At 44.5% G+C, this 26,533-nt stretch overlaps 2 protein-coding genes across 2 annotated transcripts in view; both read right to left on the bottom strand.

Annotated features, from left to right (window-relative positions):
- The window catches only part of osbpl3b (oxysterol binding protein-like 3b), a 29,840-nt gene extending 12,851 nt beyond the window's left edge, over positions 1-16,989 (bottom strand). The window contains exons 1-2 of the mRNA XM_084703290.1: positions 16,795-16,989; positions 1,902-2,069 (exon numbers count right to left, since the gene is read on the bottom strand). Of these exons, the coding sequence (XP_084559416.1) occupies positions 1,902-1,997 (96 nt within the window). The 5' untranslated portion in view covers positions 1,998-2,069; positions 16,795-16,989. The remainder of the gene's footprint in view (positions 1-1,901; positions 2,070-16,794) is intronic.
- Positions 16,990-23,012: 6,023 nt separating this feature from the next.
- spmip4 (sperm microtubule inner protein 4) lies at positions 23,013-26,463 on the bottom strand. The gene is made up of 8 exons (XM_084707627.1): positions 26,372-26,463; positions 25,472-25,543; positions 25,295-25,324; positions 25,011-25,201; positions 24,649-24,737; positions 24,358-24,532; positions 24,129-24,223; positions 23,013-23,963 (listed from the first exon to the last, which is right to left on the bottom strand). The coding sequence occupies exons 1-8, from the start codon at positions 26,461-26,463 to the stop codon at positions 23,013-23,015; spliced, it is 1,695 nt and encodes a 564-aa protein (XP_084563753.1).
- Between the last annotated feature and the right edge of the window lie 70 nt (positions 26,464-26,533).

Raw genomic sequence — 26,533 nt, 5'->3', positions numbered from 1 at the left:
TTTTAGACCCCCATAATCCGCCCACCCACCCCTACTCTAGGGAGAATCCTGCCCAGCAGCGGATGTTTCCCTCCCCCCCCGAGGCAGACATGGTTGAGTCCTGGATCAGAAGGGCAGGCAGGGGTCGGGGGACACTCTAGGGTTGGTAACACAAGGTGCCTCACCACCCCAGTCTTTAATCCCATCATTCACAACAATCAAGCCCTGGCTATACTGAGCAGGTGGGGCCTGGTCCACTATGGGTTTGGATTAAGGTGATATTTTATATGTCTCATCATGTCACATTATCTGAATTAATTCAAACATCTGACTATGGCATTTTGGCACCAGATTATCCCAGTAATAGTATTACCACAATGAGAAAAACTGTAGATTATGTATTCATTCTCACCATGTAGGCCTGCTTACTGTCATTTAATGTGTGTCTCTGTGTGGATCCAGCCACGGGCCAGCACTGGCAGTGTGCTCTGTCACAGGACATCCAATGTTATATAACACACTGACCGATAAGAGGAACCACAACAAAACAGTGTGAGCTAGCTCTCTGTAAAGAGGATCCAGTTCGACCTCAAAGGTAAAACAAAGACATAGCCCTCACCTCCCTTTGATCGTTCTCATAAAAAAAAGGATTTCTGAGAAAACAATCCCTGACAGGACGACATGTCGCTTGACCATGATGGGGAAAATAACAAATCAAATAATCTGCCAGTCTAAAGGGAGTCATCAATCCACAGTACTGCTGGGAGACTGGGAAGGACACAGTTCCCATGCCAACATAATGAGCTTGATAATACGGCCAAATGAGGAGATTAGGGATTATGTTCTGATATCCAGGTCAGTGTGTCCACAGCAGGGAGAAGCTGGATCCCCTGTCTTCCCCTGTGAACCATGGTCACTATTCCACCCAGCCTGCAAACACAAATCTCTCCACCATACAGCCATACCCACAGGGCATTATGCAAACACCATGGAGTGAGACCAGCTCAATAACTTTTTACAGTCCATGAGGGTTTTATACGTGTCGTATCCGGACACAAACCTTTCATTTGGAACCTGTTCAATTGGCGAGATCGTAGTTATTATATTGTACAGTGACAATAATCTACTGTATGAGAGTGTGATGCCAGCGTGATGTCAGTATGATGTCAGGATGATGTCAGTATATGATGTCAGTATGATGTCAGTATGATGCAGGTCCATACATTGGCATGCAGTCCAAGAGATATGGGTCCAGTTCTAAGCAAAGTTGTTGATTTTGTCCCATTGGATAATTAAACATTAACGGTTCAAAACGTGTGCGTCTGCTGGCAACCGATAAGGAGTCTGGAGGCCGTCCAGAAAGTTCTGGGCCTGAGGTTTACTGTATGTCTTTGTGTGTGTAAGTGTGTGTGTAAATCTTGGACCTTTGAGTGTGGATTTAATCTTTAAGCCTCACTTTGGGATCACTACTGTAATCTCCACTCTTCCAGTGTATCGGCCAAAAATGGCCTGTTAAAGATAATGGGTGGTATTTCCTGCATAGCTAGTATCTACCTTTAACAGCATAACAAATTATGAGTTCCAAACATTTGTGATTGAAGTAATTGACCCTGGGTCATTCTCGTCTCACAACAGACTCGTTCTAAAGGTCTGGCAAAGAATTAAGATGGCAATTTAAACACCATTGAGAGAAGCTAGCGGAGGAAACATGATAGAAAGGAGAATTGTAATGAAGGAAACAACAGTACAACAACATCAAAAAAGTAACTCCATCTTGGCTTTGCTGCTGAAAAACAATCTGTCCATATGGAAGACAGCTGATCCGGAGGCCCAAGATTGAGTGCCGAGCCTTGTGTGATTGAGCTGGCTAATGTTCGTGACTGGAACATTCTACGGTGATGTAAAAGGCGGTGTGGCGTTACCTGTCGGCTGTCATGTTTGGAGGAGGAGCTGCTGTTGCTGCGGGACGGAGAGGAGACCTTCTGAGACATGGCCGAGCTCCTCCCCTCTGGGCCCATTACCCAGCAGGCCGTGGGACTTTGCTTGGTCAGCGTGGAGTTGGCCTGGGGCCAATCAGGCACATCACCTCACTGCAGATAAAGAGAAAGGTGGGGAGGGGGGGAGAGAGAAAGAGAGAGAAGAGGACAGAGAGGTTGAGAAAGATGAAGGGGGGAGGGGAGGTGAAGCACATTAAAAACCCAGAGAACCCATAAAGCTTTTCAGTTCTACTCACGAGGGAAAGTCTGAGTGCTTCTATATTCACTACTTATCCTTGTGTTTGAGTGTGTGCATAGTGTATACAGTATTCATACAAACATTTAGTCCTGGAGAAGTAATTTGACTGGACAAGAGACATTCCATGAGTGCTGGACAGCCCCGGGACTTTCTACTATAAATATATCACTCTGCTTTACAGGTGTGCTAACGACCGTTAATTATATTTACAATTGTTATCCATTACATGGTTACAAACTTTGCATTGCAAAGATGAACATATTTTCACAAATAATATTTGAGTACAATTATGAATGGTCGTCCATGATGCAAAATAGCTGCAGTAACATGTAGAGTAGACTTACACAAGGTAAGCTACTGTGCAGGAAAAGGTTTGTGTTGCTTGGCAACAGTACAGGCCAGTTGCAGTAGTTGTCCACAATTATGTGTGGGTGGAGACAAATTAAGGAGTGAATAAACAAACAAATCCTCATCTGTTGTCACTTATTACTGTTAACTAATTAACGACTGATGTATAAAAGCAATATCACACGAGACACCATGCTGAGAGCCATGCTGACACTCGTTATAACAACGCTACCTCTCATTTGGCAGTGCTTAATTTCATGTGTGACTGAGAATGAGTTTATGTGTGTTGGACAAATAATAGGCCTTAGAACAGTGTAAGCCTAGCAGCTGATAGTATTATCCCCTTCATGGCTGGAAAAGAGCCATACTGTAGCCAGAGAGTGGTTGATTTGATTCAAGGGCCATCAGACAGGACAAATATGACCTACTGCAGGCCTTTTAGGGCGCCCTGGCATGTAAAACGATCAGCTCAACGATGTGTAAAGGTTACTAGGGGTTGTCAATGGATCTGGCAACTATGAGTCAAGTGTGGGATCTCGGTTTCATCAATTAAAATGAACGGGCCGTTTTACAGTATCTTGCCACTCAGCATATTCCTCGCTAATGCAGTGTGAGTGACAGTGTTGTTGGAAGGTTGATAAACTGCCAGGCATGATCTGATCGTAAATCACAGTTTACAGACCACACAACAAGCCTTGCTTCTGCGGAAAGCGCAAATGACATTGAATTGGTGATCTCCATAGAATTCATACAGACCAGAATTATTAGTTTCATCCTAGAGACAGGATCCCAACATTTTCCACTTGGTGACGTCATGGTTATTAGCAACACACATTTAACTTCATCACCATGATGTCAGCAGGCACTCGCTGGTCAGCTGGAGGCTGAATGATGTCACACTGAGAAAATCATGTGTGCTCTCAAGCTACAGTGAAACACAAGATCCGTGGTGTGTGTGTGTGTTCTTTCCAGGCGAGTCTGTCATTCTGCTCCTCCAGTAGCGACATAACCATTCCCCAGCAAGGTGCCGCTGCCCAGCAAGGTTAATCACATTACCCTCACCCCCCGGCCCCCCTCTCCGGCACGCTCTGCCGCACCAACGGCCAAACAACCACAGACTCAGCTCAGACAATGGAGCGTTGATACCTGAAACCTGCTGCATCCTTAAGCCGAGCCTGGCTCTCTTTCCCCGCCTCCCCGCCCCGCTGGCCACAAGCCACGTTGGAAGGGAGTCGTGTCCGCAGGTGACAGGGACAATAGAGCTGAGAGAGGAGAGCAGGACACACCAGCCCTGCTGCTTTTGTCGGCAGACTGATTGCTGTCTGTCGGGTATTGAGGCAGCAAGGAGGCAACGGGGATGGGAGAGTGAGCAGGCGTCGTCTGAGGAAAGGACAACTTTCACCCTCCTCACACTGTCACAGATGCCAACCAATGGTTTAAATGCTGAGACAATTTATTGCTGCTTGCGTTGTTTCTGTTGTGGTCTGTGCTGCAGCAGTCAAGCCTGAATGGCCATGACAATGATTCTCTCTGAGCTGAAGAGATGTGTAGACCACCTTTTAATCTGGATGAACTCAAAGAGGCTCTGACGTCGTACATTAGCTTCTGTGAAGACTACTGTATAGCAAGACACGCAATAGGGTGAACTTCAACAACGACAAGCCCTGGTTCTCAGCAAAGATCAGAAGGTTGATCTTGGAGAAGGAGCAAGCGTTTAGGAGTAGTAGATTAATCCCCCCCCCCCCCCCCACACACCACCACCACAAGGACGACTCTCTCCACACAGGGGGGGGAGAAGTTAACAGACTTTTCAAACCCCGCAAAGCAGCTGGGCCGGACTCGGTCTCTCCAGCCACCCTCAAGCACTGCGCTGACCAGTTGTCTCCAGTGTTCACCAACATCTTCAACACCTCCCTGGAGACATGTCATGTGCCAGCCTGTCTCAAGTCCTCCACCATCATCCCTGTCCCCAAAAAGTCAAGGCCAACATGACATAATGACTACAGAACCATCGCTCTGACCTCTGTGTTATTTAAGTCTTTCGAGCGCCTGGTGCTGGCACACCTTAAATCCATCACAGACCCTCTACTGGACCCCCTGCAGTTTGCCTACAGAGCCAACAGGTCTGTGGACGACGCAGTTAACATGGCCCTCCACTTCACCCTACAGCATCTGGACTCCCCAGCATCCTACGCCAGGATCCTGTTTGTGGACTTCAGCTCTGCCTTCAACACCATCATCCCCGCCCTGCTTCAGGTCAAGCTCTCCCAGTTGAACGTACCAGACTCCACACACAGGTGGATCACAGACTTCCTGTCTGACAGGAAGCAGTGCGTTAAGCCAAGAACACAAGTCTCTGACTGCCATCAGCACCGGATCTCCTCAGGGCTGTGTCCTTTCTCCTCTGCTTTCTCTCCAACAGCTGCACCTCCAGTCATCCGTCCGTCAAACTCTTGAAGTTTGCGGACGACACCACCTTCATTGGGCTCATCTCTGGTGGGGATGAATCTGCCTATAGGTGGGAAGCTGACAACCTGGTGTAGCCAGAACAACTTAGAGCTCAATGCTCTTAAGACGGTGGAGATGGTTGTGGACTTCAGGAAGAATACAGCCCTACTCACCCCCATAACCCTATGTGACTCCCCAGTTAAAACCTGTGAAGTCCTTCCGCTTCCTGGGCACTTTACTCTCCCAGGACCTCAAGTGGGAACTGACCATCAGCTCCCTCACCAAGAAAGCACAACAGAGGATGTACTTCCTACAGCAGATGAAGAAATTCAACCTGCCAAAGACAAGGGTGGTGCACTTCTACACAGCCATTATTGAGTCCATCCTCACCTCTTTCATCACCATCTGGTACGCTGCTGCCACTGCCAAGGACAAGAGCAGACTGCAGCGTATCAGCCGCACTGCTGAGAAGGTGATTGGCTGCAATCTGCCTACCCTCGAGGACCTGCACACCTCAAGGACCCTGAGGTGAGCGAGGAAGATTGTGGCCAACTCCTCCCACCCTGGACACCCGCTATTCCAGCTACTCCCCTCCGGCAGAAGGCTGCAGTCCATCAGGACCAAAACCTCACGCCATAAGAACAGTTTCTTTCCATCCGCTACTGGCCTCTTCAACAAAACCAGGACTCCCATTGACATTTAACTATTATATATTATAAGTCCCTCTGACAGCTGTTGCACTACGCACAAGCCACCTTGATCTCATTGCACTATGCTGCCCATTCGTATTCTTATTCCATTTTATACATATTTTATATTTTAATTAATTTTAAATTGTTTAGATTGTTTAGTTAATTGAATTAGTTATAGACTATTGTTCTTTTTAACTTTTAATTTAATATCCATATATGTTTAATGTTTGCACCTTCCTGCCACAGTAAATTCCGTGTTTGTGTAAACCTACATGGCAAATAAACCCAATTCTGATTCTGATTTATCTCTGCTGAGAGGCAGGGTGGTAATTGAAGCTATTCCACTAATGCTCCTACAGACTGCCAGTGGTGTTGGATGTTGTCTACTGAACTATGTGTGTGTATGTGTGTGTGAGGTTTATTACAATGTGAGAGTGTTTCAGTATCTGCTGTAGGCAGAACGAAGAGCCACTTGCCGTTTCCCCAAGATTCTGTGTTTTCATCCAAGCACGAACCATCAGTCAACCAGCTCTCATCCATACATCCATACATGTCTACTCATCCATCCATCCCATCCATCCATTCATCCCATCCACATCCATCCATCCAGCCAGGCGACAGGGCCAGGGCCGCTACCTCTTGCTGTCTCACACATCATGTATTCATCTACTTTCCACTGATCGCTCTGCCTTCTCACGGGCCCCGCATGCTGTCACATGCAGGCATGGCTCTTCATCTGCCTCAGCTGCAGCTCTCAGGCCTTCATCAGGCTTCCAGAGGGCTCAAGCCTCCCTTCCCCTGACGCTTCTTGATCATACATTCATCACTTCCTGGTTGTCCCAGGGGGACCACTTAACAGGCGTCGCTGAGGAGGTGGAGTATCTTGTAAAGTAGGTTCCGGAACTCTATGGGATCATAGAACCAACCACAGTGTCAGGCGTCATGAGGACGATGGAACAATAATTGATCCTCAAGGAAAAAATGGTCATGTTTTCATCGAGTCACCTACATCTAGACTACAATTTCAAGTACGTGGGGTCAAAAAGCATGGAGTTAGAAGTCCTATCGTACCGTCTCTGCAATTTTTTTTGTCAATTTGTGGAATCATTTGACACTCATCTTGTCAGACATAATACTGGACAAGCACTCCCTTGCGGGACTTGTGTCATTTGAAGGAGCCTCTCTAGCTCTTGTTAATGAGCACGACATGTACGGTTTTTTGAGGGGGGGGTGCTGACAGCGGGCATGCCAGTGCCAATGGGTATGCGGGAGGGGGGAGGGGGGCAGGCCTCACCAACTGGGTATGACAGGAGGAAGAGAGGGAAGAGGAGGGTTGCATAGACACTGACAGCTGGTCAAGATGAAAGTTTCATGGGAAAAGTTAACTTATCCTCAAGGAAGAACACAGTTCCTCTACACACACACACACCAAAAAATCCTCACTTACATGATAATTCCAAGCAAAGAACAACAACAAACTTTAGCAACCATTAAATGACATGAATCCAATTAGATACTCTTCATCTTTTCAACAACCAGAGAGAACCAAACCAGAATAACAACTAATGAGCGCACAAGCACAACTCTTGGCTGTTGATTGCTGCACTTGAGATAATAAGGGAAGTCCTGTCTGCCCAGGCACAGTGATTATATTGACCTTTACAAGAAGGAGACAGTGATTTGTGCAATGCACTGCACAGAGTAGGCTTTATTCTACAACTCTAGAGTTGCAATATGCAACTGAGGCAATAATAGCATTGTTGTTTAAAAGACGCTTTTATCACAACGCACAGTACAGGGTACGAGTTGAACCTGCAACCTCTCAATTTGTAGTCAAGGGCTCTACCTACTGAGCTACAGAATAACCACCCCCTAGACCCTACTGTAGCACAAAGTACTGGGAGAGGGGAGGAGTTGCCCAGGTCTCATAGCAAGCCAGCACACCACCTACTTGTAAGCCATCCTGAACTCCACCCGTTGACAGAATGAAGTAATTATGAGCTCAGGTGAAATGAATAGCTGCTAGTCCTTAGGATAAACCCTGTAATCCAATCTCTCTATTACATGTGGACTGCTGTTCAAAAGCATGTCCCTTCGAAAGCGTGTCTCGCATGCACTTCCAGAAATAGATGCACAATGCCTAACCAACCAACGCGTGGGGGAAGGTGACTAATGTGTGTGGAATATTACAGTAAAGCACACTGTTGTATGGCCTGTGGCCGAGTAAGCTACACACATATCGCTCTCTGAGACCTGTGACACAATGCGTGAGTCATGAATGAATCCTTTCGGAATAATAGCTGAAGACTGTATACTGTAGATGCCCATGGTCGACAGGCTAGGCTATATAGAGGAATGGCAGCACTTAAGTAAATTAAACTGGAATTGAAATATGTCACCCTGGGCTTACCGTCCATTGCCACACTTCGAAGAGGGATGTCTGGGTAGGGTTTGGGTATGCAGTGCATGCACAGACACAGCCGGGGAAAAACATAAATATTGTGGATTGGATCTCATAGTGGATGGTCCATCCGTACAGCCCGTGCTTAATGTGAAATCAGCCTTCTAGCTTAAATGAGATGTCAGATTAGTGGCAGAGAGAAGAGAGCCAGCCCCAGCCTAACGAGTCCCAGCTCGTTAGTCTAATGGCCGCGCTGCCCTTGTCCCTCCGCGGCACCCTCGTGTTGTCTTTTTGGAAACGAATCAAAGCATCCCACTGACCTCTGCCTTGGATCGAGGGCGGAAGGGGAGGCCACAGGCCAAAATGTCACAGATGAATGCCTGGATATCTCTAACAGCTCAAACCACATGGAAGCTTCTTCCAGCTCAGCCTCCATGTGAAGGAAGGTTAACACTGTTGAAGGGTAAACATGACATAACTGAGTTGGGGATGACAAAGGTACAATGCTGCACTGCAGCCACCCCCCCCCCCCTGCTGCAACCGCAGAGCAGAGCCAATGAGTGACGAGCCTGGCAGAGAGGCTGTGGGGATGGGATGGGCGAAGTAGGCTCGCAAGCAACACCCAGGATGTGAGTCACCGTAACTCTGGGACGAACCCCTGCAGCACAGCACTGATGGAAGCGGGACAGCGTCATTGTTTACAAAAATGACAGTTCCTGGTCTCCATTGGCAGCTGCTGCTCCTCAATTATGCACAGCAGTTGTGGGGGAGAGGAGGAATCTAAAAGCATACTCCCGCACTCCTCGGAGAACCATGGAGGAAGCGAAAGCAGCGTGGATCGCCCTGTGACCTTTAAAGGCGCAATTACTTTCAAAAGTAAAGCTCCCTGTCTCAATGGGGTCTTGTGTAAGATAAGTGAGGGAGAAGTAGGGTGCCCTGGAGACTGACTCTCGGGTAGAAAATGAGAACAGAAAAGTGTAAAAAACTACCAATCAAACAACATGCATTACATGACAGCTGTACTACTAAGTATGTACTAGGCTATTCATGTGCTACATTACTTTCAAGATGAGAAGCAAGGAAAGGGACAATGGTTAAAAATGTATGATTCTGACTATATTATTTACACGGCAATAACTTGAAAGGGAGTCTCCCATCTGGTACAGACTGGGAAGGATGGCTAATGCTCCAGAATAACCTTGTAGGACCCACTAACAGGGAGAGTATCTAGAGTAGATTGTAAAATCGTAGAGTAGCTAGAAAGCTAGTTTATCATTCGAAACCAGGAAGAGCACGTACCAAGCGAGTGTAGTGTTACACGCAGTAAAGTAAGAGTGCTTTTCCTTTCAGAGATTAAAAAGCTACTTCCCCGTTAATGAGTTTCCATTGATCTAAATCCACTCATAATTCTCTAAGGGGGAACAGTTAACTTGAGCAGCTTAAAAGATTTATAATAGGTGTGACATTTTCCCAAAAGATTGATGTTTGATCACACGGTATCGTCAAAACAGGGAACAAATCCAAATGTCCTCAAAGATGTTCAAACTCAAAGTCCTCCACGCAATCAGTGTGGATATACAGTGCGTTGAGTCCAGTGACTGGCAGGTCAGGCAGGGAGGATTGTTGTAGTAACCACCTTATCTACGGAGTCCTGCTTCTTATTCTGACAGCTCATCACTCTTCTTACAAAGGCTGTGGTCTAAAAGAAGAGTTGGGGTGTGGCTGTCTCAGATCCCTGTCTTACCTAACAACCACACCAGAAGGTAATTAGCATGCAGGTGCCACAGTCTTGTAGCAGCCAGGAGAGATTCTAGAAGCCAGGGCCTACAGTGGGCTTCTCATTGAGTGTTCTACTCCATACATCCCATTCATTCTCTGAGCCCATCAGTCCAGTCCAACATACCCATTAGGGCCATTGTTATTATTACGCTCCCGAGAAGCGATTCATCCTTTTTATCTTTTATTTGAGTCATGGTAAAAACAAATCGCCCCCTCAGCTTCCACTGCAGGCGGAGGGATAAGTTAGTTCTGACTCATCCTGATATCAGACTGTAAACATGTTTTGAGGAATTGAGTTTCTACAAAGTGTGGACTGACTTAAGTCCACCTACCAATATCCAGCAGGAGAGAGATTTAGAGAGCTTTAGAAAGTATTTTGACCAAGACCGGTTTATCAAAATACATAACCCCTTTTTTCATAAATTGCCACCATGAAAAAAAAGAAAGATAAGCTGTTATTGTAGTTATAGTATGTTCGGGGTGGTTGTCAAGTTCAATATTTGCATGAGACTGAACTCAACCATTGGCTAGCCTGGACCTAATCCATGTTCAAACGACACATGAGGTTTGTTAGTCATGTTTCACCACGAGTTCTCTGTTCTAACCAGCAAAGTTGATTCCAGCTATTGTTTACCTAAGGGAACACGCTGGCTATCCCATTAGCCGCATCCAACTGTTCCCACTTTAATAATTGTAATCTGGTTATAGCCTGGCATTACAGTGCCGGGATAATATCCACTTCGCTTATGTTATTACATTATCTGAGTGGCAGTACAGAAGCTCTAACCATTCTTTCAGGAGTGCAGCAGACTTAAGTGGGAGTGCAGCAAAGATCTACTGTAGGCTTTCCTGCAAGTATAGACAATACAATATAACTCAGGACAGGAAAACGTATTATGTTAGGATTGCACTCACCCCGTGCACCTGACCTGCAGCAGACTGTAACTCAAAGCGTTTCCATTTGCTAAACAGATATAGTATTGATTTCTCAGTACCATTTATTTCACCAGAGTGGTCATTAATTCAAAAAGCGTTCTCGGGTCTCGGCTTGACGACGCAACTTCCACGTTCCAAGTCGAGGAAACACATCAGGGGCAGTAGCTTCTAGACCCTGTCCTCTTTGTCTACACATATACAAATACAATGACATCAGCTTAGATGGCCACTAAGAAAAGTGTCAGCAGCAAAGACGTGTGAGCAGACTAGCCAATTGCTGTTTGTCCCAGTCACATGCAGTGACAAGAATGTGATAAAGAATAAGACAGAACCAGTGGCTGCAATCAGTCAGAGTAAAAGCCACATTAGACATGTAGCATAGCATCTCGTTGAAGTCAGAGAGTACGATCAGTGCAGTCCTGAAGATGTTATGGATCAGTGGTCTTCAACCCTGGTCCTCAGGGCCCACTGTCCTGTAAGTTTGAGATGCTTCCCTGCTCCATCACACCCAATTCAAATGAATGGGTTGTTATAAGCTCCTGATAACGTCCATTCATTTGAATCAGATGTATTGTGGCAGGGAAACATCTAAAACATACAGAGCAGGTTTGTATACCACTGATATAGATGAAAAGAGCCAGTACTGTATGCAGTGAGTGGAAACTGATCCAGTGTGCCAGGGAGGAAAGCAGTTCTACAGTACCTATGCCCCATAGGGAACAGCCTGTCAGCTCCTCTGGGCACAGTAATTAATCACCCCCCTTCCCCCCTCTCCATCGCTTCCATCCTCCATCCTGTCCCCTCGGGACTCAGCACACAGCCCAGCCCAGACCAGTACACCTGGAGGAGAAATCAGGAGGTGGCCAAGAGAAGTAGAGCAAACAACATCCTGAGCTCAAAGCTCCACAGAATCAGGCCACAGCAGACGGACTCTGTGGCTTTTTGAGTACCACTGCTGCTTCCACCCACACGCACTCTCACACACACATTCTCACACACACTCTCTCTCACACACACACACTGAGCAGTCAGTCTCAAGTCGTAGGCAAGGAGCTTGCCAGGAGTGGAGATAGAAACTCAGCCTTGCACAGGCAGGTCTGATCTCAACATGAGATACATAATTCATCAGGACATACTTGTTTAACAAGGGGGATTGTGCCGTCTGCAAGTCCATTCCTGAGTGGGTTAGGAGTATGCAGCTTCCTCAACCCCCTACACACACACACACACACACACAGGACCACCACACATATGAGAGTACCTCCTTGTGGTCTGCTTTTAGGCATGGTGGAATGAGAGAGGCCAGAAGGACTCATTCCAAGAATCTGATTAGGCTTAGACCGAAGAGCCATATGGTCATCACCATCTGACCTGCTTCTTACATTTTTGCTGGGGAATTTGGAAGACATTCACCAAGTCAAGAAGATGAACCAAAGTCATCGGTCAATGGACATTTCGCTAGTTTCCTTAGAACTAGTACAGTAGATATGGAGAGAGAGAGATTGTGAGACAGGGAGAGAGAGAAAAGGGGGGTTATGAACTACTATCTCCAGAGTCTCTGCAAACTGATGTGTAAGACACTAGCACATCCTGTTGATGATCCACATCCTTCTGTCGATAAACCACATCCCTCCCCACCTATCTCTCTTTCTCTTCACCAATCTCTCTTTCACCCTCCCCACACCTCTTTCTCCCTTCCCCTCTACTTTGCTCTCTCCCACCTTCCCTATTCCTCTCTCTCCCTCCCTCACTCTGAAGGTAGGTCCTCTCTTTTGTTAGTCAGTCTCCTCAGAGTGTAGAGGAGACCGTCAGCATCAAGCACTCTTGGAAATGCGTCAGATCTCGTGTTTAGTGACAAACTGAATAATCATTACTTTCTAAACAGAAGATTACAGTGTTTAGGGGGACTCCAGCTTGGCCTCCATTTCCGTACTGCTCCAAGGCTGGTGAATGGAGAGAGGTGAACTCAGATTCTGATCCTTTCCAGAAGCTACACTGCCATCAGGCTGTCAATCACAAGCCTGCCTCTGGCCCTGCTGAAAACAGGGATGCTGTTCACAGGAGAGCAGTGAGAGAGGGAAGACAAGGTCATTTAGAAATCAGACAGATCTCGAGGAACATAATAGTTTCCGTCTTGAACCTGAAGCAATACCGCAATCTATATTTCTCGATGACATGAAGGTCACTGTCATCTCTGAGCAACTAGCAGTCTTTTATTCAGGTGGGAGATGTATCTTTAATGGTCCCAATCCACACATCGTTGCTAAGGTTGTGATATATTTAGAACTAGCTCCCTTCCATTTATGGACAGTTAGACAGGAACCATCTGACTCAAGTTCCCACAACTGGGAAAATGTCAGATTTGATCTCTGACTGAACTCTCTAACTAACCCAGTCAAGCATCTCTAGGACACTTTCAAATGGAGTTACACAGGCTTCAGTGAGATCAGCCATCTGTTTGCCTGTCCAATAATAAGAGCAAACCTAGAGAGCCCCACAGCAGAACAGAAGCAAGAAGCCTTTAAAACAGTCAACAACTTTTAATGAGACTAACAGAGAATAGAGTGCTATAGTTTAATATCCATTTTCATGTTTCCCCTTCCGACAGAATAAAGGGCTTTGTGTCATTCCAAGTTAGGATGCTCAGTCTGCTTTCAGGCATTCTATGAGCAGTGAATTGCTTATTGAGGAAGTGGTGATCACCTCTCACCCACAGCCCTTTGAAGCCATTGCGGTTACTCTCTTTTTTGTGCATAATTTTTTTTCTTCATTTCGTGCATTGGAGCAGCACTGAATAATCCAATCCAAAGCCTAGGCCTACACCCACAACAGATAACAAGACAGCAAGAGCAGCTCCCACCTCTTTCAGAGAGACTTCACTCAATTCCATTTACGATTGGGGAAGATTGCTCGTTCACCGACCAGTAAGCTTGAGTAAGGACCAAACTTCAGGGATTGTCCTGATATTATATTTGGAAAAATACCACTACCAGAGAACAGATTGAAACAGAATGAAATATTCACATGCAGAGAATGTAAAACAGAACGCATTTGTTGTTGATGTAAAAGTGAATTTTACATTTCATGTTGAGACCAAACGTATAGTCTATGCAGGGGCTAAATGTACCCAACATCTGAACAGTGGACAACATAGATGCACATCTTGCTGTTATCTGTTTCCATTATGGTATAGATAGTTCCAAAGATACCAAAGTCTATGGAACATTCTTTTAAAATAACCTACATTATTGAAGAACTTCAGAGTTGGAAGGCTTGTAAAATGTAGAAGGCTTTGAATAATTCAGTCCTAAAGCTGTACAGTAGTTATGGAGAACAAGAAAATGTGGGTCTGGCTTCTCGGTAAAATGGGCCGGCCTATTGTTTCTATTAAAAGTCTCAGGAAGTGACCCCTCGAGTTGAAAATTCATGCTGAGTGAAAATACTTATAGTAAAAAGCTGGTAGTCAGTCTGCATGGGAGTTACCCATGGTCTCACCCCTTGGTCTCACCCATGGTCTCACCCCATGGTCTCACCCATGGTCTCACCCCACGGTCTCACCCCATGGTCTCACCCCATGGTCTCACCCATGGTCTCACCCCACGGTCTCACCCATGATCTCACCCATGGTCTCACCCGCCTCCCGACTCTTGCTGTCTGAAATAGGTTGATAAGCCTGACAGCAACCTTTCTCAGTGTGTACAGAAGAGGATATGATACCGTATGCTAGATAATATGGGATTAGAGCAAGGAAAACAACAGTTTTAAAGTGGAAATCCATTTTTCTAAACCATATTTAATTTTATCATTATTTTCAAATATGTTTTACTTATCAGTTCAATGCGACATAATCACCTAACTGGGATTGAAGGAAATTGCATATGCTGAGGAGCATTGATGAATGCCTGAAACCTCACTCACCTGTTTACATTTCAGGCTACATCTATTATGCATGTTCCACCCTCGCAGAAGAAGGCAACACCTGCCCGAGTTTCACCATCTGCTCTGGTAGTCCTGTTCCCCAGTTCTCTGCACATCACCCACCTACAATCATTACCTTCCTGTTCTCATATGCATCACAGACTCCAAACATAATGCGTTGATGCTCACCAGTGATGACACATTCCTAATGCAACTCATGATGACTCATGGTAGATCAATATAATAACTATAATTTAGGTGACTAAAGACACTATTCATTAAATTAACCGATTATGTTTGTTGGTAATATAACTATTCAGAATGATTTATTGTACCACAGATAAAACAGAATAACAGGAAAGGTCTGAACAGAGGGCAATGCAGCATGATGCAGGAGTAAGTGACCTGGAAAAATGCAGTCGTTCTACCTTCAGTCCTGCTGCTGCTGCAGGGCATGGGAGTAATCTGAGGTTATGGAGAACTGGGGACTGTGCATGAGCCATGCATATAATGGTATCTGTGAATTACATGATGGCCGCATCATTCAAATATTAAATTAGACGGAAAGCAGCAAATCGGAAGCCATTTAGAGGACAAAGGAGTGAAGGTGACCTTAAGGACAGATGCACTCGTCATGTCATTTTCAAGACTTCCACAGAAATCCACAGAATGTCTGTGAAGGTTTGTTTTCTTTAATTTTCACAAAATTCCAGAGATTCTGTGGTGGTTTGGCCTTCAGTCCTAATCTGTGTAGTATACACGTAGAAAATGTTGGAGAGAGATTGCAAAGAGAAGGATCAAAAGCCTGAAGTCAAATACCAGCACCTAAACCACCAGGCTAACCTGAACAGCTGGGCTAGGCTACATTAGGCTGGGCTGGGCTGGGCTTTGGCTGGGATGGAATGAAAGGTATTTTTCAAAAATATCTGAATAGCCCCTTTCAATCAGCCCCACATTCCTTCCAAGGCAAACACAAACAGCATAAAACTCCTACTGAGAAGGTTTCCCCGGAGATAGGTGGACCTGAGCCAGATGTTGGGGGAAATAAACAACTATTCAAGCTTGGTGTTTATAACAAGTAGTTAATTCATAAGAAGTTAATATGCACTTCACTAAAGAGTTAAGGGTATTACGCAGTATGCACTTTCGTGTGTAGTTGTCTATTCAACAAACCTATACTAGTTTCTGGTGTAGAGGGCATAGTTTGCATCTAGTTAGATATGTGTTGAGTGTGTGTTCATGTGTGTGAGAGAGGGGGGGTACACAACAGTATACACATTCCATAGTCATTTTATTCAACACGCCTGCTCTTGTCTGAAGTGTGAGGCTCATCAAGAGGAAGACTGAAAATGTATAATCCTAAGAACATCTCTCCACAGAATCACACTACCTACACAGTATGACTTCATACTACCTACTGTAAGTTTACAATTTCAATGGCTAATTACATTCTCTAGTGGGTTTACACAGTCCTCTTAATCTAATCTTTACAGTTAACCCCTGCCCCCCCAAAACAAATATGAGTGTGTGTGTGTGTGTGTGTGGAGGGGGGGGGGTTTGCCATAGTGACAGTCACAGGTCTGTGAATAGTCTGTTTGATGAAATATAATAAAACTGAAATAAGAAACTGAATAAAATGTATAACCACAGCAAATAATCCCTCGTTGCTTAGTCACCCGTGGGGGGTGGATACATTGGGTTTTCTACACTATAAGGCCAGAGTCAAACCCAAAACCCAAAATGCTCTACTCTAACAGTAGGTGTTACATCTTGATGGGTTTTATTTTAAGTGACGCTTAAAATTCACAGGTGGTGAAGTGCATGTCAATTTGTACATGCTTTTTTGTGGAGAGTTTATTCAGGTACCACATAGAGCTAGCTATACTGTAGTAAAAAAGTGTAACAATGTTAAACTAAACTCTGCTTTAACATATTGTTTATATGTAAAACCAGGCTACAGTGCACCGCAAAGTTCATGTCATATTTGAATGTGATATATTTCGTAGACTCTAGGCTACAGTCACATCGATGACGATGTCCATAAAACTAATCACTTACCTTTACAGAGTTGCTTTGGTGGTTTCAGAATTCCGGAACAGATGTCAACAGAACGTTGCTGTTCAACTAGAGGAAGCTGCCAGCTTGTTTTAAGAAGAAAAGAGCAACCCGTTAAGAAAAAGGAAGAAAAGTCGCAGGAAGGCTGCGCATTAAAATTATGTATAGGACATCAACTCTCTTCTATTGCCAACTGTATCTGTGACCATCATGCAGACAACTCAAGTGCGTATGATGGTGCACGGAATCTGATCGCTAAACCCATCAGATGGGAGGCGGGCTGATGAGTAATTGCCAAGAACAAAGTCCAATCAGAACAGAGAACTGTGGTGAACCTCAATGTGAGTAGAAAAGCGATTGGGTACCTTTTGACAGCATCTTTTCCGTAACGTCCCCTAAAAGTTTCAAATGTAAGGTTACCGTTGGTTACTGGGCTGGCCGGCTGGGTTTAGGCATAAAAGTTTCAAAGTTGTAATCATTTAGATGGGAAGACACTGTAAAACAGCTTTTATGAACACATTGCAGTTTTTCCTCAATCGTTTTGGCTCAATTCTCGAATGAGAATTATTTTTTTCAAAGCAATAAATTAAAATATCTGAACAATGTGTTTATTGTTTACACCAGATTATAATTTCTAATTCATCTAAGCAATTCGCATGTGTTTTGGCACTTGTGCAATAGAGTAAATACAGCTGTCTCCAAATTAAACTTAATTAGACTGGGACTTATAGCTAGGATTCTTATGTTTATCGTATCTTCCTGCCACAGTGAATTCCTTGTTTGTGTAAACTCACATTGCGAATAAAGCTTATTCTAATTCTGATTTTGAATTGGGCACAATAACTATAGTAATTACCTGCCAGGTGACTCAGTAATAAAACCGAAATGACCACCTCAACCAATTTCTTTCTCTTTTTGGGTGTAATTTTGTGGCAATTTTCTGTTCACTGTATATGACTTAGATTTAAGACATGTCAAAATGTGCATGCAAATGTGAAGGTTCTGTATGCATGTATCACAGTGCTACAAAAACAAATGTACATACAAAATACATACATTTGTCTGTTGTACTACAGTATTGTACAGTATTGACTTCCCAGTAAACTTGTAGCAACAGTTGAAATTGGTATCTAAAAAGCACACTGTGATACCCAATAGCATTCAGCTAGCTGAAAAGATTTGTTTCCAGTGGTATGTTTAAATAGTTTTGAATGGGCTCATAAAATACACATTTATTCATATTTTTATATGTATTTTATATCTTTTTCTTATTTTTATTTATATATATTTTACAAAAAAATTTTTTTTCTTTCTTTAATGTGGGGCGGGTTAGGTCTGTAACAGAAAATTACATGGGCCGGAGTGACTACCAGTATTATTGTGTAGATTTTATTATGATTTTAAACTGTACATCCTTACATATCAAGGGATACATAGCCTATTAAAAGAGCATTATTACTATCGTAATTACCTTTTTTTGTATTCATTGCTATTGAAATCAAAACATTTACTTACTTATGCATATTAATCAGTGTGAACTGATTTTTTATCAAATTTTAAAAAGTTTCTGGCATTTTCAGAGGGCCAGTCCAATTGCGCGGGTGGGCTGTATTTGTCCCGCGGGCAGTAGTTTGGGGACCCCTGGTTTAGTTCTTAGAATTAGTTAAACTATTGTACTTTTACTTAATTTAAGATCAGTATGTTTATTGTTTGCACCTTTCTGCCACAGTAAATTCTGTGTGTGTAACAATCATTGGCAAATTAACCAAATTCTGATTCTGAATAATAAAAGCACACAAAAACAAGTTTATTCATAACACAGAGACCCATTACAGAATTCAACTGTTTTGGGTGGTATTCAGATATGCTGTCCAATTATCTCAAAGACACTAAATACTACAAATGTAATATAACCTTTGGTTTTGTCAATGTGTCAGCTTACTTGTGTGATGTTATCCTATAAAAGGGCATTGACCTTTCTGTCAAGGTGTGGTGACATTAGTTCATTAAATACAGATAATGTGTTTTGTACTTTGCAATCACATGCCTCAAGCCTGAGAATTCAATGCTCATTCAACTGTGAACATTTTAAATTATGTTGGGTAGCTTACTTGGTAACACATAGACTCACAATAGTCTCATCCTGAGTACTCCCTCAATTCAACAGTATAGATTCAGACTTGATTAAGCATCATGCAACACCCAGACTAAATCTTCATTCCCACATGGTCACACCACACCATGGTCACACCACACCACACCATGGTCACACCACACCACACCATGGTCACACCACACCACACCATGGTCACACCACACCACACCACACCATGGTCACACCACACCACACCACACCACACCATGGTCACACCACACCACACCATGGTCACACCACACCACACCACACCATGGTCACACCACACCACACCATGGTCACACCACACCACACCATGGTCACACCACACCACACCATGGTCACACCACACCACACCACACCATGGTCACACCACACCACACCACACCACACCACACCATGGTCACACCACACCACACCATGGTCACACCACACCACACCATGGTCACACCACACCACACCACACCATGGTCACACCACACCACACCATGGTCACACCACACCACACCATGGTCACACCACACCACACCATGGTCACACCACACCATGGTCACACCACACCACACCATGGTCACACCACACCATGGTCACACCACACCACACCATGGTCACACCACACCACACCATGGTCACACCACACCACACCACACCATGGTCACACCACACCACACCATGGTCACACCACACCACACCACACCATGGTCACACCACACCACACCATGGTCACACCACACCATGGTCACACCACACCACATCATGGTCACACCACACCACACCACACCACGGTCACACCACACCACACCATGGTCACACCACACCACACCATGGTCACACCACACCATGGTCACACCACACCACACCACGGTCACACCACACCATGGTCACACCACACCACACCACACCATGGTCACACCACACCACACCATGGTCACACCACACCATGGTCACACCACACCACACCATGGTCACACCACACCACACCATGGTCACACCACACCACACCATGGTCACACCACACCACACCACACCATGGTCACACCACACCATGGTCACACCACACCACATCATGGTCACACCACACCATGGTCACACCACACCACACCACACCATGGTCACACCACACCACACCATGGTCACACCACACCACACCATGGTCACACCACACCATGGTCACACCACACCACATCATGGTCACACCACACCATGGTCACACCACACCACACCACACCATGGTCACACCACACCACACCACACCATGGTCACACCACACCATGGTCACCACACACCACACCACACCATGGTCACACCACACCACACCACACCATGGTCACACCACACCACACCACACCATGGTCACACCACACCACACCATGGTCACACCACACCACATCATGGTCACACCACACCATGGTCACACCACACCACACCACACCATGGTCACACCACACCACACCACACCATGGTCACACCACACCATGGTCACACCACACCACACCATGGTCACACCACACCACACCACACCATGGTCACACCACACCACACCACACCATGGTCACACCACACCATGGTCACACCACACCATGGTCACACCGCCTATTCTTCATCATGAATCAATACTCATACTTTGCGATACCATAAAGAGAACAAACCCGTTAAAATGAACATGAGAGCTTATTCATAATTGGAACATGAAACCTTTGGGGATGTCGGGATAACTGTGATTCCTGTCTCATTAATTTGAACAAAAGATCACTTGATTAATGAACTGGGTGTCATTAGACATCATGTATTGAAGAGAATGAAATATGTGGCCTTACATCCTCAGAATGGCTTAGATCCTGTTGTAAAATGACCATTGTTTATACATGTGCTGCCATCTAATGGACAATGTTGAAATAGCTGATTGTTGGAAAAAGGTGTGTGGGTCTTGTGTGGAAGAAAGTCAGACAAAAACAATTGATTAAACCAGAAGTATGAACTCAATGTAATACTGTCAGGCAGTGAAATATGCATGTGACTCTTGCACAATCAAATGAAATAGTTTCACAAAGACTGTTTTAGAAAATATGCTATTTACCGTTTTTTACAATCGCTATGACAGTTTTTTCAATACCTTTAACATTTTTTCTAAACTCTTAACGCACCAACACACCTACCACACACAATTGGCAAAAATGTTAATTTCATGCTCAAAATCACACATTGTAAACTAAACTAAAACACTAACTGTCATAACACAAAAATATACTAAAAATGACACCATGTCTACCAAACACTAACACATGTTCTCTTTTCACAGTAACATTTAGTCAATCCTAGCACAATGTCATAAAAAACACTAACATCAGATGGAATTACAGAAACTGCATTCATTTATGCAGGTATGTGTCAGGTCTCACAGTATATGGATTATAGATTGTGTTTGCAATGCAGTTTCTTTTGAAGCTTCTACATTTTTGTTTTGTTGAGTTTAGAAAATGCATGCATTTTGATTCTTCTGCTGCAGAAATTCAGAACAAAAAATGAATGACCAATGTCAGAATAGCTTTATAGAATGTATGGTTACTGTATTGAAAAAAAACAAGACAGAAACATAATTGCTGCAGTAAAGGCTTGATTTGCAACAGGACGTTACTGCCAGAAATATGCAATTTAGCTGCCATTTACAGTATTACCCTAGCTCTGGCCCTTCTCTGAGCGCCACCACACATTCTAACTCCTCTCCCTTGCCCTTGTCCCACTCCTCTCCCTTGTCCTGGTACTTGTCTTCCTCTCCTTTGTGCAGGTATTACTGTACTGTATTCTTACTTTCTTCGTGTTTCTCTATATTGTTTTTTTTCCACACAAGATCAGCACAAAGAGCTCCACTTTGCAGTATATGTACCATATACTCATGCGATTGAAAGAACCTCAACACCATAGTGTTTCCTAGTTTGGAATCAACTGTAAGTTGTAGTATTTGCATAACTTCAACCAGCTTTTTCTCAGTAGCAATGGAATAAAATACATGGGATATATTTGTGTTTCAATTCACAATATGAACAGCTGTTCACTTTGACTTTAGCCAATAAATTAGGTTTTGAACATAGTGTTATCTGTTCTGACATACAGTGTTAAAGCATTGGTAAATTGGTCCGTAAAAATCGATTGTTTTGGTCTTGGTGGAGCTTGTGTGTAAAAGAAGTTCAAGCATTTAAAATTTGTGTTTACTCTATGCATTTTGTGTCAAAGAAAACCTGTTAAAGGTATTAAAAAAACTGTCATAGCGATTTAAAAAAACTGTAATTACAAAATAACATACAAGCATTGTGTAGTGAAACTAATCCACGTTTTATATACTAGTTGTAGAAAAATGTACAGTTCTGCAAGAGCGTACAATACCCAGCACATTGCAAGAATATGTGGTCTTGAAGGTCATATGCCCTGAATATGAGGTCTTTCAGAGAATCTGAAAAGCAGAACACCACTCAAGGACATCGGCCCAGCTCAAGGATGACTCACTGGAAGAAGAAAGACCTTTTGTGTAAAGTCACTCTGAGTGCAACACTAGTGAAAAGGCATTCCTCCTTCTTAGACAGATCTGCAGTGCCAGAAAAACACTTGAAACAATGTGAATCCTCTACTCATTTAAGAATATTTCCAGGGTGGGACTGTACTTTATTAAAAACATGTTCGTTCATTGTGGTATCATTTTGACATCTATTTAAATATATTTCAAAGAATATATTGTGTTTAACACTGTATGAAATGTCATTGGTGTTTTTTTTACATCCTTGTCTTGACCTTTGCGGTAGATGTGTTAGGCTGTATCTTTTCCTCCTAAACAAGTACAGGTGGTTCATTAACAGTTGAAGCATTATTTTATGTCATTCCTGACATTCATTGCTTAGCAAGGCTGACTTAAAAATGAAAGTGTTTGTGTACACAATAAACTTTGAGTAGCCACTGGGTACAAAATCCCTTAAAAACAGTAAGCAAAGAAGAAACTGAATAGCATTGTGGTGGATATACTGGTTATGTTTACCAAACAAGAAGAAAAACTGCCACAGTGGTGACTTCTGTGGGTCAAATGACACCAGTAGCCAACTCAGTTATTAAAATAGTAGCAATTGAGACCATAGAACTGGTGTTTCCTTCCAGTGGAGGTGTTTAGGCGCAGGTCCGCCGTGGCCCCCTGGAGGGTGCTGTGGAGCCGCTGGTGGACCTCTGTCTTGCTGAATGAGTCCTGGAGCTCCAGCAGGGATGAATGGGAGCGGCCCAGGGCCACTCGTCCAGTCTTCCTCCCCAGCTGAGCAGAAGCCAGAGCAGGCGGTCGTGGTTGGATGCAAGGGTTGGAGATGCTGCGTGGGAACTCTCTATCTTGCCAGTTGTTAGTTACAACTTGCTTGGAAGAACCCCCACTATCTAATTTCACTACCTTCATGTCGGTGTCTAATACTGGGTCACTCAGGCTGAACAGGTTGCCCCCCAGTGTATAATTGTGACTCCTGCTTGCAGGAACATCTTCATAACGTGTCACCTCACGGGTGTCAACTGTGGCACCCTCTATCTCAGGAACGAAGCTTGGCAGCTGTCGGCTGTACAATGCCAGAGAGCGTTCCGTGTCTGTAATCTTCTCCACCGCTCCCCGGGAGGCTTTGGTGGCCCGGCTGCTCTGGGGACCGGACCTGCGCACGTGAGGCTCCCTGCCCTGACAGACACATCTCTCTTCCCCACAAGTCTCACACCACTGTCCTGGCTCGTGGAGACGCTTGGGCCTGATCCCGGACCTGTCTGCCTGTCTAACAGGGCTCAGGGCTGGGTGTCTACCATTCATCTCCTCTGCAACGCCATTCTTCCCAATGGGGTCTGGATGTTGTGACCGGGCTCCCAGAGGCTCTTCGTTCTGTGTGGAAATATGGTTAGAATTCAGGGGTTCAGCGAGGGTGAGGGCAGGAGGGCAGTAGGTGCTTTTCAAAGCACGGCGTCCTTGCCTCACTCTAGCTTCACGGCCGTCTCTTGGAATGGTGGGCAACATGACTGGATGGGATCGTTCTCTCTGAGAAAGACAAACACGGGTTAAGAGTTACAAGGGAGCATACAGTAACATTGTTTAACCAACCAGTTGGGGTGGTGGGGAGGGCGGTGTAATGCATAGTACATTACTCATTTTCATGTGTACATTACTCTCATTTCATGTGCTCTTATTGTATTTATACTGTACCAGCTGACCACTGTATGAAGTCAAGTTGCCAGATATCATTTCAATGTTTTTTTCATGGAAGTCATCCATCTTAAAGGGATTTGCAGGTCCAGACCCTGAAGGAAAGATCACCAGAATACAACTTTCCACTTCATTCCCTTAAACACGTGAGAACATTTTGTGGTCTGTTAAGCGCCACAGTGTCCATGTTTCCAATGTTTCTGCCTTGTCGTCTGTGTGGGAGCTCTACCTGTGAAGTTCATCTGGTAGGAGGTGATCCAGTGTGACCTCTCTACATTATGGAGGATGTTGGCTGTCCGTTCTGACAGAGTCATGTCCGAGTCTCGCAGGATGGAGTTGGGGAGCACTGTCTTTGGGGGCTTGGGGTAGAACGTCTGACTCTCGTCCGTCACTGGCTTGGTGTGCTAACAGAGGAACAAATGTGTGGACAGAACGAGAAAGTTACAAGACATTTCACCTCAGTCTGAAAAAAATTGGCTGTTATTGTACCATTAAGTCAGTTGATGCAGTTCATGCTTACATCCAAGAAGCCATGTTGCCCAGGCCAGGCCATGGCTTTCTTCCTGGCCGTCATGGGCACCTCCAACACTTCATTACGGTATGGACCACCTGAGATGAGGTACTCATCTTAAAACATGAGAGATTTCTCTCTCCCTCTCTCTCTCTCTCTCTCTCTCTCTCTCTCTCTCCCTGCCTCTGCATATGTCTCTCTCTACCACACGGTATTTGTCTTATAAAAAATGAATGTTGATGTGGTTATTCTGTTTGTCTGTGTCTTATGTTGTGGTCCTATTTTAGCACTCTGTTCAGCACATTGGTCAACGGAAGTTGTGTTTAATTGTGCTTTATAAATAAAGTGATTGATTGATTGAATATCCTCACCTTTAGTTTTACTCAGCACCGTGACTTCTGGAGCACTAGACGGTATGAGGGGGTTGAGGGGTTGTCTGGAAGCAGCTTGTACTCCCGTGTCTGGGTCGTCTGGAGAGTGGAAGGTCGGAAACAAGGCAAAGCGAGAGATGTGGGACTGATACGGATGCTCCTTTGGAATGGGAACCTGGATCATCCTCTCTCTTGTACAGAGACAGACACTGTGTTAGAGACGACGTGAAGACAATGAAAGACAAAAAGATGACCTATCTATGCTATGATAGTACTATACTTACGCAAGGTTGATTTCAGTCGGTTTGGGAATACTATGGATGGAAATGTGCATTATTAGCTTCAAACTGTACAAAACAAATAATGTGTTCATGTATGTTGCGTCACATACATATGTGAACTATATGTTGTTTGAAAACGTCAATCAGTTAACTGTGCTGCAACAGCAAAAATCAACCTACAGTTCATCATTAAGACGGACGTTACTTCTTTTGGTGGGAGTGATGTCATAGAACTGCCGAATGGTGACATTCCTGAACGGGCAAATGTATATCAATCAGAATAATAAAATGTATATACTCTAATGTACTTTCAATCAATTCTAAAGTCATAGAGTCTTAGAAACATGGAACGAAGGGGATATACTCTAATGTAATTTACTGTGATGTGTACAGCAGTGGAGACTGGTCTATAGAGGCAGAGGAGGTTGCTCCTTCAGGCAGGAGGAAAATCAAAATATAAAAAAGGTTGAAATAAACCATTACCAAATCTTAGTATAATTTATCAAATAATTTCTCTCTTTGGAAAAAAATGTTTTCTCTAATAATGCTAGGAATGTCTGTGTGGGTGTGTAGGTGTGTGTGCAGGGCCGGCGCAGGCACCTACGCCGCCCTAGGCGAGATTGTTGTCCTAATTCACCATTCAGCACTTACATGTGGCTATACAGTTACAGAAACGTTTGTATTTTTACATAGCTATGCAATGCTGTAAAATAGTCTTGTATTTTCTGTATCATATGCGCATAAATAAGACACAACAACTGACCGAGGAGACTAAATTCGTACAAACATTGTTCCTGTCGTAGCCCCGTTAGTGGACTGCTATGTCCATGCCTCAAGAAAACGACCAAGGAGGGTAAAGTGTGTTCTGCTTTTCAAAATAACATGATGCAGTGGGTTGGTTTTCCTCCTGTCCTCCCCAATTTCCCCAGCCGCTACTGGTGTAGTGTGTGTGTGTGTGTGTGTGTGTGTGTGTGTGTGTGTGTGTGTGTGTGTGTGTGTGTGTGTATGTGTGTGTTTGTGTTGATGGTTGGGTAATGCTCCTGAGTCCCCCAGGCTCATGGTAGTGGGATTTCTGAGTACTCGGGTAGGGCTGCGCCTCCATAGCTGAAGTGGCGATGACCCTTGACAACGGCCGGGATGTGATGACTCCTCTGGGTGGTTCTGGATGCCATCTGGCTTCAAGGTCTCCCAGGTCTGTCTGTGCCTGAATACCTAATGTAGACCTGGAGCTCTGCTGAGCTC

This window comes from Hypomesus nipponensis, chromosome 2 (genome assembly GCF_054491055.1).
Source record: "Hypomesus nipponensis isolate SF chromosome 2, ASM5449105v1, whole genome shotgun sequence".
NCBI lineage: Eukaryota > Metazoa > Chordata > Actinopteri > Osmeriformes > Osmeridae > Hypomesus > Hypomesus nipponensis.
Note: the sequence above shows the minus strand (reverse complement) of the source record. Positions and strands in the feature narration are given on the sequence as shown.

Coding starts and splice junctions, on each gene's coding strand:
- spmip4 (XM_084707627.1), bottom strand. CDS start 26,463: ATGGCATCCAGAACCACCCAGAGGAGTCATCACATCCCGGCCGTTGTC. Junction 25,325..25,471: donor GTCCGTCTTAATGATGAACT/GTAGGTTGATTT, acceptor TTCCATCCATAG/TATTCCCAAACCGACTGAAA. Junction 24,533..24,648: donor GGCAACATGGCTTCTTGGAT/GTAAGCATGAAC, acceptor TTCCTCTGTTAG/CACACCAAGCCAGTGACGGA.